We start from the raw sequence: 15,649 nt of genomic DNA on the forward strand, positions 1-15,649 counted from the left end.
TGTTTCCGAATCAAAACTAGCCAACTTTGATGTCAACGATATACGAAATAAGAAAAACTACGGTGCTGATTTCAATTACACCAACTAACTTGTTGGAATCCTTAGGTGTTTCACAGTAGCTTTCTGTTTCTGTGTATTTAATAATTTAACCAATAAATTATTACACATTCGCTTAAACTAAAATGTGACGTAAAATTACTTCAAATTCCAACTAAAAGTCAGCGGTGATGCAATTTTACTTCTTGTTAACAATCCAAGACCATTACAACGTTGAAAAATGTATTAGTTTCTAGAAAGACGAGACGTCGCTGTGAATTATATTCTATTGTTTGTAAATAGTAATTGTATCATTGTCTATAATTTCAAAATTAATCGACAATTATTTCACACCTTAATAATTGTAAAGAAAGAATAATATATCCTATAGCTGGATTTCTTGGTAGTTGGCTTTTACATAGTAACAAAAATAGATCATAATAATATAATTTCAGCAATACACTCAGAAATAAAAAACGTACACTACAAACTATATCATACAAAATTTGCACATCTTAACTTTTAACAAAAGTCATAGTAAAATTAAAAATGCTATGTTATAATACCTCGGGAAATTTGTCAATACATTAGGGCAAGAATATTTTTTAACTTGTCACATTTTAAATAAGGAGAAACAAAGAAGCAACTACTTTATCTGAGAGATATCAACAGTCACATTGAACAGGAACCTCTTTTATTCGAAGCCTAACATTAACTAATAATTATACTAGCATCAAAAATGTGATATTTGTGCTAAATTTACAATAGTTAGTCATAACTACGTAGTTAGTAATACCATCAAAGATGTGAAATTATTCATAAAAATCTGATATTCTAGAGGGATATTGGAATAAATTAATGAGCTATCCATAATGTACTTTACATGTCACATTCAAATTATAAGAAATAAAAACTTATTAAAAAATTATTTGGAGACATCAACAGTCGGATAGAACAGATACCTCTCGCATATTTATCGAAAGATTAGAATTATACCATAAGAATTATGATATTTTTCATAAAGATGATATATTATAGAGGAATAGTGCAATAAACGAATATTTTAGTGAAATATTACTTTCCTTGTCGAATTAGAATTATAAAGAATTAAGAAGTTAGTTAAATAAGCAGGAGATGTCAACAGACAGTAAGAACAGGTACTTCTTTTACAATTATTTAAAATATGTACTCTCTGATATTGAGTAATAATAGAACAATATGGGGTATCTCAATATAATATTAGAATGTATACTGTTAGGCAATCAGTCTGCGACGTATGTCAAACAGTTTTCTAACACACTCCTCCGGATTTATATTTTTAGAGATCGCCAACTGTTGTTTTCACGAATTTTGACCTTTTAGCTTCATAATTAATTTCGTATTCCGGCAATTAGTGAGTCAACGGGTTTTTATTTGTTGCCAATATGGAGACACGGCTGTTTTTACACCCGTTAATGTAGCGAACAAATATTTGTTGTCAATCTGTCCATTCTCCGAACCGTATCTCTCGTGAGTCGCCTGTTAAACAAGTCCCGAAACTTCTCTTCGTTTTGTTTACTCGATACAATGCCGTCGATTTGCGCCGGAAATGTCTTAGCGTAACCCACCGTAGCGTATGCATTATAGACCCAGAATAACCAAGTTAATTCGGCGTATAAGCCTTATCTCAAAAGAAGGTAAAGGTGTCATCTTTAAGAGCGTTTAGGTCTCGAGTTGTATATGTGTAGCGCATGGTATAATTGGCCTCAGCTAGCTAGATCATTCACCCGACCAGCAACAACTTTTCTTCAGTCTGTAGACTTTTTTTTCACAGTTAGTTGATTAACACTCAAATTGAGACCGAGGTATCAAAAGAAACACTAAATAACATTTAAAATACTCTAAAGCATTTATAAAAATTAAAAAAGTTTACCAATTTAAAGTGTTTTATTAAATATATAACAGTTCATGAACGTTATCATTAAGAGAATCTAGAATCTATAGTATACGAAAATATAATTGTTTTCTTCAATATTTTCAATTACATGTTAGTGTATAATTAAAGTATCATATATATAATTAAGGCCTTTTGTAGGATATAATTTAAAATTCGCCATATATTACGGCTTCTATATTAATAACATAATTATAATTATATTTTATATAACAGTGAGATGTAAAACCAATTATTTTTTAGGCTTTAATGATATTATAACTAATATATAATTAGCCCAAAAATGTTTTGTTATTTTCCCTGGTCATTTTTCATTTCAAAAAGTTTGACTAAAATTATGGCTCTGTTTCAAATGATTACTTAATTGTTTTAGATTAAATTCATGTACCCTACTACAGTCATTCTCGTTTAAAATGTTGTTTAAAACTTTTAAACAAATTATATTTTATTTTATATAAATGTTCTTATAAATGAACTATCGTAAGTAGGATCCAACAGTGGTTCTACTATTTGAGCTATAGCTTTTTTTTTAGAGGGAATAAATTTTTTCGCCAATAAATTTAAAAATCTATAAAGGATAAGAGGAAATCCTGAATCCTATAGCAGCGCCACCTACTAAGTTCGGTTGTTATCTAAACCATTCTCAAATCTCCAGGAATACATCAAAGCCGGCCCAACCGTTTAGGAGAATATGTATTAAAATTTAAAAAATATTTTGCACGTCATTAAACACCATTCTAAATATAACAAACCCATCCGATGGAAATTCCTGACGAAGTAATAAATAACAAAAAACTAGCAGCGATTGTTTATATTCCCAGACTGAATCTAAATACAAATATTCTTAATTCTTTAAATTTATTACAAAAAAATTAATGTATGTTTAACGGGTGTTGCCTAGAAAAAATACCCATAAAATAAACCTAACATATGTCTTCTTGAATAAAAGGCGCCTTCATTTCAGCATTCTTTCATTGGAACTATTCCCAAATATTATGTATACAGCCTAACGGGCACAGTAGCAGCTTTTCTCCACTGTATTTTTATAATCTCGATTAGTATTAACACTAATAGCCTCGGCAAATGCTTAAATCATTATATATTTAAAGCATCTAGCTTGGCTTCGCGCTAAGAAAATTTATGAACAGTTAGAATAGAATGAAATAAACAATGGTAGTGGTACAAATACCGTTTCAGTTGGTAATTTTATCTGCCGCATATCTTGATTGGTCGAGTTTGCCAGCGCCACTTATCATTTTTCATGTATAAATTGTTTGTTTTCGCAGCAATTATAAAGGAAACAGTTTTCATTCATTTAATTGTTTTTTAATTCCATTCTTTGAAAGATTTTCCTCAGTATCTCCATATTTATCAACAGGTTATTTACATTAGCTGAACCATAAAAACTTCCTAGTGATTATTCATTCTTCCATAACAGAACCAGACTAGCAATAAGTTAAAAAAGTGAGTGTTTTAAATTGTTCTGTTATATATAGTATATATAACATTCTTTCTAGAGCTGGAATGATTAATGATTCTCGAAATTCCTCAAAGATATAAGCGTTATATAATTTTTTTTTATTTTGAAACAATTGGTTTTTATTTCTTATTCTGTAAATAACTTATCAGGAACATTTATCACTATTATTCCATAGATCAAGAAACTAACATAAAGGCTAGTGCATCAATAATAGTTATATTATAATGTTACATAATCACTACATAGTATAAAACAAAGTCGCCTTTTCTGGCCCTATATCCCTATGTGCGCTTAAATCTTTAAAACTACGCAACGGATTTTGATGCGGTTTTTTTCAATAGATAGAGTGATTCAAGAGGAAGGTTTATATGTATAATACATGCATAATATACTAAGGCAACATTGCTAATTTTAGAGGTTTCTAACGTGATGTCGTAAATTAACCTATTTTTTTAGGCTTATTTAGCAATTAGCAAAAACGCTGCCTAACCCTACGAGTTAGATCAAGTTAATGTACTACAGTATTGTACACCATAAAAAGGTCTACAAAAAAGTCCGCGATGGTATATGTTTATCTTTTAGGGATAACCCACAAAATAAAATGGTTAATTTTATTGTTTACTTTTTACGTGAGAAAATGGCTTATTTACGAAGCTATTTTAAGCAATACGGCATTAATCCTTATCGAATTAATTACCTTAAATACAGTGTGCAATTAATATAGATCAATATGGTTCCTTACAGCATGTAAATTAAACAAATATTTTCGGAGATATTACAAATTTAAAATTTGCGTTTAAAAATGTGTAATGTAATAAAAATTGTATGAATTTAGATATTCCAAAGATAGCAGGAAATCTTCATAGTAAGTATAGGGGAAGAGGAATTGTTTTACTCCAAATTTAATGCGTGCAGGCCAAGGGCAGTAATGAATGAACCAAAAATACTGGATCGATTTTAATCATGTTTTCATTGAGTGACATAGGCATATATATTTTATGCCCGTGCAAAGTCGGAGCGGGCCGCTATGTTTTTATATACAACGTTCATATTTTTTCTGTAGTGTATTTAATTTAGTATCAGCATTGCACCCGTGCGAAGCCGGGGCGGGTCGCTAGTAATCTATATATTTCTAAACCGCAAGTATATAATTATGTTATATTGATCATCAAATAAACTATAAATATAATTATACCCATAGTAAACTTAAACTAAGGTATCATTCTGATATCACAGTATAAAAAAACAGATATCAGTTCGCAATAAAATTATTGCGGAACCGTTCTCCTACTTTAAACAGTTACAAATTAGATGTCGCCGCATACAAACCTCTATCATCAAGCGAATCCTTGTGTTAGTATGTAATTTAACTAAAATAAACAACGGATTTTGTCCAAGGCGTTTCAACGTGCTCAATGACAACGGTCATTGAAGCATAATAACGCGTTATTAGCGGAAAAATTATGCCTGTATGTTATTATTATTCAATTTCAAACCTAAGCCGTTTATCGAACAATTTAAAAAAAAAAAAATAATAAATTAGTAATAAAAATTACATTTTGTAGAGTTTTTTGACAAAATGTCTTGATTATTTTTGTCCATAAAAGAGTCTTCTAAGTTATCTTAATCTGAATCATTATCTGAATAGATATATATATATATATATATATATATATATATATATATATATTTCTCTCTCTCTCTCTCTCTATATATATATATATATATATATATATATATATATATATATATATATAATACAAAGCGGATGCCTTTCTTTCGAAGCACTTCTTGAAATTCCTTCGAACAAGAGAAAGAGAAAGTGCTTACCACCGGATTGGGACCAACAGAATTTCTCTCCTGCTAAACGGTTGCAGGTCAATGCCAATGATGACCATAATGGTTGGAATTTTCTAAAAAAAATTAATGAATGAATTAAAGGATGTATTGAAAGAATTATCTAAACAAAAGTTATATCTATATAGCAAATAATAGCGAATAAATCATCCTTGGTCTTGTAATCTAGACCAACAAATACACTTTTACAGGCATACTGGATTTCAAAGCTTTATGAACAGAAAGAAGCTTTTTGAACGATTTATTGCTAGTTAGAAATTGCTTTTAATTCCATTTATAAAATATGTTTCTATCAACTTCATATTCAATTAAAGATTTATTAGATAAGCTAAAATCTACGTATTTATAAATACGCATTATACTACTTAAATGCAGTATAAAATTATTCATAATCACGGAAATTTGTATTACTCTATCAGTACTTAACGGGAAGTTTTCACCACTATATATAAGGAAAAAGTGTCCACATTTTTTATCCCCAGTATAAAAATATAACTCACAATACATATGTATATTAGGTCGACAAAAATTAAAATCTATGTTAAGTTACTCTAGAATTTATACTTTTTAAGGTATACGATATAAGAACTGTGCCTGTATTATTACAACCATTCTATTTTCGATAACAGCAAGGAACAGGATGTTTAACACTTCTTCTTTTTATGGCAACAGGATATTCAACATATTTTACGAAGACTAAAAAATTCGTATAAATAAATGAACTGCTTTAGTTATATGTTTTAAACAGATACCTAATCTATATGTAATGAACAATAAATTGTTTTAATATAAATGTCAGATTTATTTATAACTTGTTTATATTATGAAACCGATTTTTCGATCAAAGCTTGAACAAAAAATCTGTAGTAACAGCACAGCAAACACAGTAACAACCTTGTAACCGTATGGTTTGCTGAGCTGTCGGCTCGAACCTTTCACATTTTATTGGTGACTTGCAACGGTGTATTACTTTATTTGTAGCCTGCCGATATTCTCGATGATAATGACTCTCTCGACTGAACCCAACCTTTTGGTAAATCGATTTCAATACGCTTCGCACTGTAAAGGAGCGAACAACATTGCCTGGTTTTACGATTCATTTCGGTCGTCACCTTGATAGACTCTTAATTAATAAATATATTTTTCTTCCTTTTACAGCGAAAATGAAGATGATTCTTCCGCTAGTCGTTTGGATTTGGCTTCACTTCATCAGAACGACGGTAAGTTTATTGCTTTTAATCATTTCAGATGTGCTTTTAACATTAACAATCGTCGGCGTAGACGTAAATGGTATGAGGCTGACTCACGGGATTTAAGAGTCACAAAACTATCAATAAAACCATTTTGAATAAAGGAATATCAGGAAAGTATAGAAAGAATAGTTCTGACAGACATTCATGTATGAACGTTAATATAAAAAAAACGTAAAATATGTCTTTCTTCGTCCAAGACAAGCACATATGTCAATACGAATTTTTATATTTACATAATACGTCTGACTTCAGGGTCAACGCACATCAGAAATATTTGTGAAATTGTCCGAATGTTCTTGGAATCATTATCTTATATTCACAGTCTGAAGAACGAAGGTGGAATTATTTATAATATGTATGGGAATACATATATATCATGCAGAAATACCAGCAAAAATGTTACAAGTCAGGAGGATAAAATAAATTAAATTCAGATGGAAATTATCTAAAATTAGTATTTTTTAAAAAAGAATCTATCTTAATTGGGACGTCTATACAACAGAGGTAAATTCTGAGAAAAACTAAAAAACAAAAATATGCTATACAAAGTAAAATGGCAAGACTAGTGAAAGAAAGGCCGCATAATAAATAAAAATCTCTAACAAGAAATGGAACAATTATACAGAAAATTATTAACAGTAAAAATGAAATAGAAAACGAAAAAAATTTATGGTATTTTCAAAGTTTGTTTGTACATACGTCATCAATATGTTTAATGTATTGCCTGATGCAATTTGTAAATTCGGTTTAGAATCAGAAAATATTTTCCTTCTCGTTTTATTCTAGTTAAAAAGAGACACAATGCTGACTGATTACTTCGAATATTTAAATGAATGAGCCTGTCAAAGTCGTCCGGTTGTCAGACGTATGCAAAATTCTTGAAAACAATAGTGATAAGAGGCTATAATTCTAACCTATAAAATATTGTTGCTGTATAATTAGCTGTAGTTTTTAAATGTACTATAATGTTAAAATAAGTTATACTTGATAACATTACTGTTCAATAGTTTTGTTGTGTGTCAAAGCCGAACTGAACTATTACTCAGAGTTGATGTACAAAATAACTTTGAACAGACTATATATACCAACAGCACTTAGTGATACAAAAGGTTTTTCGATCATAAAAATATATATATGAACCATTTTTCAAAACAATAATGATAAACTGTTTCTAAAATTACGCCTTTATCGTGGAAATTACGATAATATTTTGGAGAGAGAGGTTCAAACCGTCAAAGTGATAAATTAATCTCGATATATCTAAGACGTATCAGACGACGGAAAACCTACGACAAAGCGTATGTCGGCCACATTAGTTAACCGAACTAAAAAAATAAAGGCAAGGAAACCGAGTAACATACTTAAAAATATCCCCTTTCTCTCTCTTTCTCGTTCTCTAAACGCAGCACGACTCACGTCTGACTCTTAATTTCACTAACCACACCGATATCTGTACATGTCATGTAGGACGGTAAACAATCAATACTTTCTTTTATTATGCCATCGCCATGCGAGTGGGCCAGAGAGGAAGGGAGAAGGAGAAAACATCGTTTGCTCTTTTCGTTCTTCTTTAAGAGGATTTACCGTATCTGGTCTACATAATTCTTGACCCAATATATGTATTAACGAAGTATGAACTGATGCATTCTATATATGTTAAATTTTTTAAATGGTTACAGAAAATGATACAAGTAATCAATAATCTAACTTATAAAATAATCAATAAAAACACTTTCTGTTACTTTCCATTAATTCTGTTGCTGTCTCTCGCTTCTGGTATATTCTTATATGTTAATTTTGGTATCTGGAGCTAGTAATAATCTATTAATGTAGCTAATAATCACAAATAAAAGATATAAAACAGTAATAAGGTATTTCGATAAGACAATATTAATGTAATATATGGATTTATCTACTAGTCTACTAGTTACGGCTCTAAAACTACTGTTTAAGCACAGTCGTCAATGTTAAGCCTACTAGCTGGCTGGCAAACAACTTAAGGCCATCCTAGAAGACATCCTGACAAAACGGGACTCGAACCCATGCCTGATACTCGCAAAATATATTGCTCTTGAGGTCACTTAACTACCCTGAACCTAATTCTTTTTCATAGTTCAGTCAAAGGGTCTTCAAGATGACATACTGAAATGTCCGAGCTCATAGTGAGACGTAAATTAGATTCCGTTTGAAAGCACTTCATTAGTTTAAGTAGGTGTTTCCAATTTCACCCAGTAAAAACTGTTTTTCTCTGTGAAAATAATTCGTAATATGTGTCTTGCATTAGTTACCGACTTTCCGCTAGTAAATAAACCACTAGGACGGTTTAGGTGAATGTTAAAACGTCAAGTTAACGTAGAAAATAAAACGACGGTTTTTCTTTAATCGGCACGCGTGAAGATTTTTACACTATCTGCATTTTTATCACTCTAGATCATTCTGATATGAAACAGAGTGGTTATCTTAGTCTTTGATCCGGATTTTATTTATAAATTGACATAATAAGTACATTTGAGTTGCATATCGTTCTTCTTGTCTATAGATCATTGAAACTTAGATTGCCATTAATAGCAGAGACAATATATTTTCTTCTCTATTCGTTATTCCCAAGAGAAGGGGTTAAAATCAACACTCAATTGTTTAGGAAAGTCCTAAAGTATTTAACACGAATCTCCATCTAGTGATTAATGCAATTTTCATCGCTGCTAGGCACTATTACGCTAGCACGTTTTAAATGTACAATTTATTTTCCATCAAATACGACGTCTTTGACAAAACACAAATTATTGATTTTATTAACTTGGTTGGCACAGAGGTCAAGGCGAAAGGCCGGTCCTCCTACTATTGTGATAGTCGCGGGTTGGAACCCTGGTGGTCATGATCGTAAATATATGTTTATGACTGTCCAAAAGCCAACAGCCGAAAATCTAAAGAGTCCAGAGTCTACGTTAACAGATTAACAGTTTAACAGATTCTAAAATATAAAAAAACCTCATGAAGAATAATTATTGTTAATGTTAAGACATCTTTCATACGATTTAATCTATGCTATGCTCGATGCTAAACTATTTCATTATCTCTTAGTATATACTAAACGAATGTTTTTTATACGAGAAATTATTTATTTTCGTGATGATACAAAGTACCCTCCATGGTCTGATAGCAATTAAACCACAAAAGGAAACAGAAAAAAAGGACGGGAGAGTCCGCGGAACCTATTTATAGCCTCATTTAACATTTTCTTATGGTAAATTAAACCTTATCAACAAATAAGATCGTTTAGACCGCCACAATGCTAGCTGGAAATGTGCAATTTCACCCAGAGACGGTCTTTAATTGGCGTTATTACGGTGCCTATCGAGGTTCATCCCTGTTGAATCGCCGATACGCCATGTGATATAATATGTGGAATTAAATAAGTCGGCATTTTTTCTCCCGCGAACCCATGTATGGACGGTAAGGCGATATCCTTGAACTTGTGGCGGGCGAATGATGATGGTCGCAGCTGGCGAGCTGACGTTGTCGAGATGACGAAGGCATCGTTCTAAGACGAGAGTACTGTAAAGTTAGCCATAGAGTACTATAAAGAAAGCTCTGAAATCGTCATTTCCCTACATTTGATTGGTTAGTTTAAATTACTTTTGCAGGCATCTGTTAAGAAACTATTCGATCTACATGTGACTAATATCTGACGTCACATTTTTCTTTCTAATAAATATAATAGAAAATATAAGTATACAACGTATATAAATAAAAGATAATTAAATATAAAAACACTAACATATATTCTGATAAATATAATTCAAATAGTCCATAATTCCATTACTAATAAATATAATAGAAAATATAAGTATACAACGTATATAAATAAAAGATAATTAAATATAAAAACACTAACATATATTCTGATAAATATAATTCAAATAGTCCATAATTCCATTACTAATAAATATAATAGAAAATATAAGTATATAACGTATATAAATAAAAGATAATTAAATATAAGAACACTAACATATATTCTGATAAATATAATTGAAATAATCCATAATTCCATTACTAATAAATATAATAGAAAATATAAGTATACAACGTATATAAATAAAAGATAATTAAATATAAAAACACTAACATATATTCTGATAAATATAATTGAAATAGTCCATAATTCCATTACTAATAAATATAATAGAAAATATAAGTATACAACGTATATAAATAAAAGATAATTAAATATAAAAACACTAACATATATTCTGATAAATATAATTCAAATAGTCCATAATTCCATTACCCTTTTTCATGTTTCTTTAATATTATCAATTTAAATATATAGGATATATTGTACCTCCTATCCCCTACAGTGAAACCAGACTTTAAGTTTGTGCCTGTCAATAGTTCTTTTAATTGTTTAACACAAAATCCTATCGAGACTAGTTATAATTATATGTTAAATTATGGAAGAAACATATCAAAAAGTAACATTTTAAGGAACAGGAACAAACAGTGTATGATTACCGATGGCAAAATTACCGATGTTCTGAAACTAAAACCAGAGAATTACCAACCAACCAGAGATGTACCAACTAAAACTCTTAAACAAGTTTAGCAGTTGATGAATCAATTGTTTCCAGATATTTGTGTATGATGGGAAAGATTCACAAGCACGGAAAATGACTGTCATAGGAAGTTTTTCAATCAAGTACCATCATTGCCGTTTTCTGTGTTGTATTCTGATTATCTTTAAAGTTAAAGATCATGGATTAGTCCAGAAGGGTCATCCACAAAGACAAACACATAAAATCCTATTTTTCATATGGTGGGATAAGTAAGGTGTATTATGCTCTTGTACTACTGCCTTTCCATTACCAATTTCTCACAGAAATATACAATCCAATACGGAAACACGTTGTGGTTAACGATGAAACTATTTGTATTATAATAAGAACCATATATTCTAAACCAACTTAACAAGGATTTTCGTTTCTTTCGCCCCAAAATACATGCATTCTGAGAATTTTATCCTTATCGCAATAGTAAAAAATTTTAACACGTTAGACCAGACTTCAGAATAGAGTGAATTAGCGGTGAAACGAATAACCACTCTAAAAATATGATTCGAGAGCTTCAAAACATGAGTTTTCCCAGTTTATACTATCATCTAAAAGCTAATATACTCAGTTCCAAAACATTACCTAATGGAAAATAGCAAGAATTTGTACAGAGTTCAATATAATTAACTTAACGCACTACACCATACAATAATAATAGTGTTTCTTGTCTTGCCGGTATCAATTTACCTTATAAATATTAAACACCCACTTCAGTTGCCTTTTTAGACGAGATCCATCGTGCTGACGCCGATATCATTGTTACATTTGAATTTCAAGATGCTTGGCGTTTTGTATCGGGCTTTTTCTCCATTTCGTCAATGGAATGCCTTCGTAGTTGCATTCAGCAGGATGCTGCCGCTTATATATTACCACCATTCCGGTAAAAAGGTGCGAAAGCTACCATTAAGCTCCCCAGCTATGAGGAAATCAATTGATCTTGTCCGTATTCGTAAGAGAGCGAGTTAAAAAGCTTCGAGAAGCGACCATAAGACGTTCGCTGTTTTTTTTTCGGGTTTGGTATTTATTTCCCTTTTACACTGTCCGCGTAGCTATTCAGCTGACAGTAAAGTAGAAGCCACTGTTGTAAATAACATTGTATTCATTCCAATATGAGTGAAAGGAGGTTATATGTACGTGTACGTGGAATGAGCAAAATAAAAGGAACTAGCAAAACAACGCAATGTATCAGCCAATATTTCTTGCATTGCATCTGTTTTGATTATTTTTTCAATTTAAGAAGATATATAATGAGATAATTTACCATAATATATACAATAAAAGGATGTTAAATCGGTGTAGAATTTATATTTTTTATGTGAAAGTATAGGTTTCCCAAAAACTATTGTACTACCATTCGATTCAGTGTAAAATTATTTATAATACTTGTAAATTTATTATCCTGCAATTCTTTGTGTGGATATTAGAGTAAAACATTGAAAATTATTTTAAAAATTTCAAATATTATGTTGGAAGTGTTGAAAAATATCAATTTTTCAAGAGATCAAATGAATTTGTGAAAGCACTCATGTCATTTGAGATTTCACTATAGGAAATATAGGGGAATATTTAAATACAAAGTCCTCTGTTGAAAATATGTACTGTAGAATTCATAGAGTCCACATTAATGAATTTAAATATTAATTAATATTTTGTTCTTCTGAAAATAATTGGAATTTCTACAAGTACTTTTAGGAGAATATTTCTTTGTTTCTTTAGTTATGAACATTGAAAATACTTAGATAAAACAATGAGTATATTTTCATAGTTCTACACCAGACGGCGCTTTTGATGGATAGAAGATTTGCTATTACTTCTCAGCAATTCTTGACCTGTTTATTTTGAACATTTTAGGTCAAAATATTAATAAAAATTGAGAGAGACCTTTCAAGGCAGAATTTTATTCATATTGTTAAGTATCAAAAGGCAGAACGATATGGTTCAAACTGAAACCGCTCTTTCCTCTATAAATTATACGAATCTTGATATATTATTATAGCTGTTCGATGGTGGGGTATATGTTATAACCACAATGGCGTGTATTTTTTCCTCATAGCGTTAGATCAGTGTAATTTCGACGATCTTGTCCTCTCGTTAACCGACTATTACCCGGTTATGACTCTGAGCTCTTGTCCATTACTCAACTCTCGTACGTACTCATTATATAATCACCGTAACACCTCGCCAGAACCATCACCATCTTTTCGTAGGGAATTCGCCTTGCTAATGGCGATTTTACACCATTCTTTGAGTCGTAAGGCGCTGTACTTAGAAAATATATGGGCTTTTGTTCGAGGATACCTTACGACTTCGGTGTTAAGTTATTTGCGCAAGATTAATATCACCTAATGTTACGTTATGTATTCGCAAATTGCTAGATATAGAATTGAGTGCCTCTTGGATTTATCAGGGCATATGATAACACACATTAAAGGTGTTGGAGTAATTCGTATTTAAATGAACGTTTCATATTATTTTCCTGTTAATATATCACCGTTCACCAAGCCCACCAGTACCAACTTTCAAACGACATCTATGAATATTGGTCATTCGAACTATTAGTTCAGTAGTCTCAGTCCATAACCTTTGTCGTTATCAAAACACCACTTTTCTTTCACTTTCACATAGTTAAATATTCATAATTCATGCTCTTCTATCATCAGTTTTCTGGTAGAGACTTACGGTGAACATACTCCCACCAAAAGAACACGCGGAACATTATTTCTACAATTCAAATGTAGTGACTTCAATTTTCAAGCCTAAGAATGTCCTGATAGGCCGAGAATGTTTGAATATACGAATCAAAGGAGTTATTGAATGATGATCCAACATAAACTTAATAACAATTTGCAGAAAGGTTGAATTTGTGAATGTCACATGAATTGAATGACAGGTAATAAATAAATAAAAGAAGATTGCTAAAATGTTGATTCAAAAATGGCAACAGATGATGAAACATAGATCTATGTATTATAATGGATATAGAGACATAATCTTTACTGATAAAATACGTGCCTTGTCCATAATTGGCAACTTCATTATTTTTAAGGCTATACATATGAAGATACTTACTACTACTTTATTTTTGTCCACATCTTAGCAATTCCCATGCCTTCAACCAATCAATAAACAATATATGACTAAAATAACAAGCCCTAAATATTAAATAAATTATTTGCTAATTTAATCAAGTTATTCGTTTTATTGTGAAATAAATAAGTACACCTTTCAACAACGTTGCGTCAGTTGAAGGCAATTTATTTTACTTTGCTATGAGTGTAATTGCATTTTTTCGCAAGAAGCTAAAGATGTCACTAGTCCATTAGTCATGTTTTTATTATCTACTTTTGATCTTTTTAAATTGTGATAAATTGTAATGGAAATAGTATTATATGTAAATAATTACCTAAACATAGCTTACATAACTAATTGTTTTGTACTTTAATCAAAATTTCATTTGAGTTGTAAGAAGAAGTAAACTTGATGAAATAATTGAACACAAAATTGGGTTTTTCGTTTGGTTTCCCTGATATTCTAAAACATTTAAAAAATCATTTGGTGACTCAAAAACCGTCGACTAACAATTAGATCTTTTATTGACAGAACTACCTCATAATTGGGCAACTTGGGTTAATTAAGTCCGTTTTGAAAAGTCTCGAGCGTCGAAAAACACTCAATATTCTCAGTAAAAACGACTCAAACATAATTTCAACTACCCCAGACAACCGGTGATGTTTTTTTTTATATAGGACTCATATATAGTAATTTTTTATTGCAGAGTTGACAATACAATGTCAACATACTATATAAAATTGATTAGTAACGCTTGGTGTTTTAATATAAGTAGAGTTACCGCAATCGTAATTGTTCGTTAACCGTTTCTACAAACAGTTAAAGTACAGATCGCTTTTGTAACGCTAAGATTTTCACTCGTTTAAAAGAATAATACTAAAAACAACATAATTTTAACTATTGTTTTGGATAATGTTATTTACTAAAAGAAAATAAAAAGAGCTATAGCTAATAAGTGTTATTATTGTATATAGTTTTTTATGTAGTATGAAAACGACCGATCTTTTTGAGGGTTGTATCTTATATTTTGATATAGTTGTATCAATTCTCAAATATCTATAGAATATCGATGAACAGTGGGTTCTATTTTTCAGTTTCCAAAACATATATTTTAAATGCAATAATTCAGGGTTTCATTCATATTTTAATATTTATAATAATAAAGGAAACAAACTGGAAAACTTATAGTATTTTTCTGCCATTCACTACTATGTTAATACAAAAGTTCCTTAAAGTAAAATATGATAATATACAAAACTTACCATTTCGAAATATATTCGATCAATGTTCAATCAAGAAAAAAAAACTATTTTTTCAGATATCTAGTTTAGAATGTCCCTTTTACTGTTATTTGGTTTCAAAATATTATTATGAATCATATAGTGATAAATTTAGACTCTACTAATTGATT

The 15,649-nt window shown here is 30.4% G+C and overlaps 1 protein-coding gene across 11 annotated transcripts in view; it reads left to right on the plus strand.

Annotated features, from left to right (window-relative positions):
- dpy (fibrillin-like protein dumpy) overlaps positions 1–15,649 on the plus strand; it is a 254,407-nt gene that overhangs the window by 34,131 nt on the left and 204,627 nt on the right. For all 11 annotated transcript variants that reach the window (XM_076409337.1, XM_076409339.1, XM_076409338.1 and 8 more), the window contains exon 2: positions 6,465–6,526. In XM_076409337.1, coding sequence (XP_076265452.1) covers positions 6,465–6,526 — 62 coding nt within the window. The remainder of the gene's footprint in view (positions 1–6,464; positions 6,527–15,649) is intronic.

This window comes from Rhynchophorus ferrugineus, unplaced genomic scaffold (genome assembly GCF_030347505.1).
Source record: "Rhynchophorus ferrugineus isolate W39M unplaced genomic scaffold, kcgeb_rfMv2 rfM7, whole genome shotgun sequence".
In the NCBI taxonomy this organism is placed as follows: domain Eukaryota; kingdom Metazoa; phylum Arthropoda; class Insecta; order Coleoptera; family Curculionidae; genus Rhynchophorus; species Rhynchophorus ferrugineus.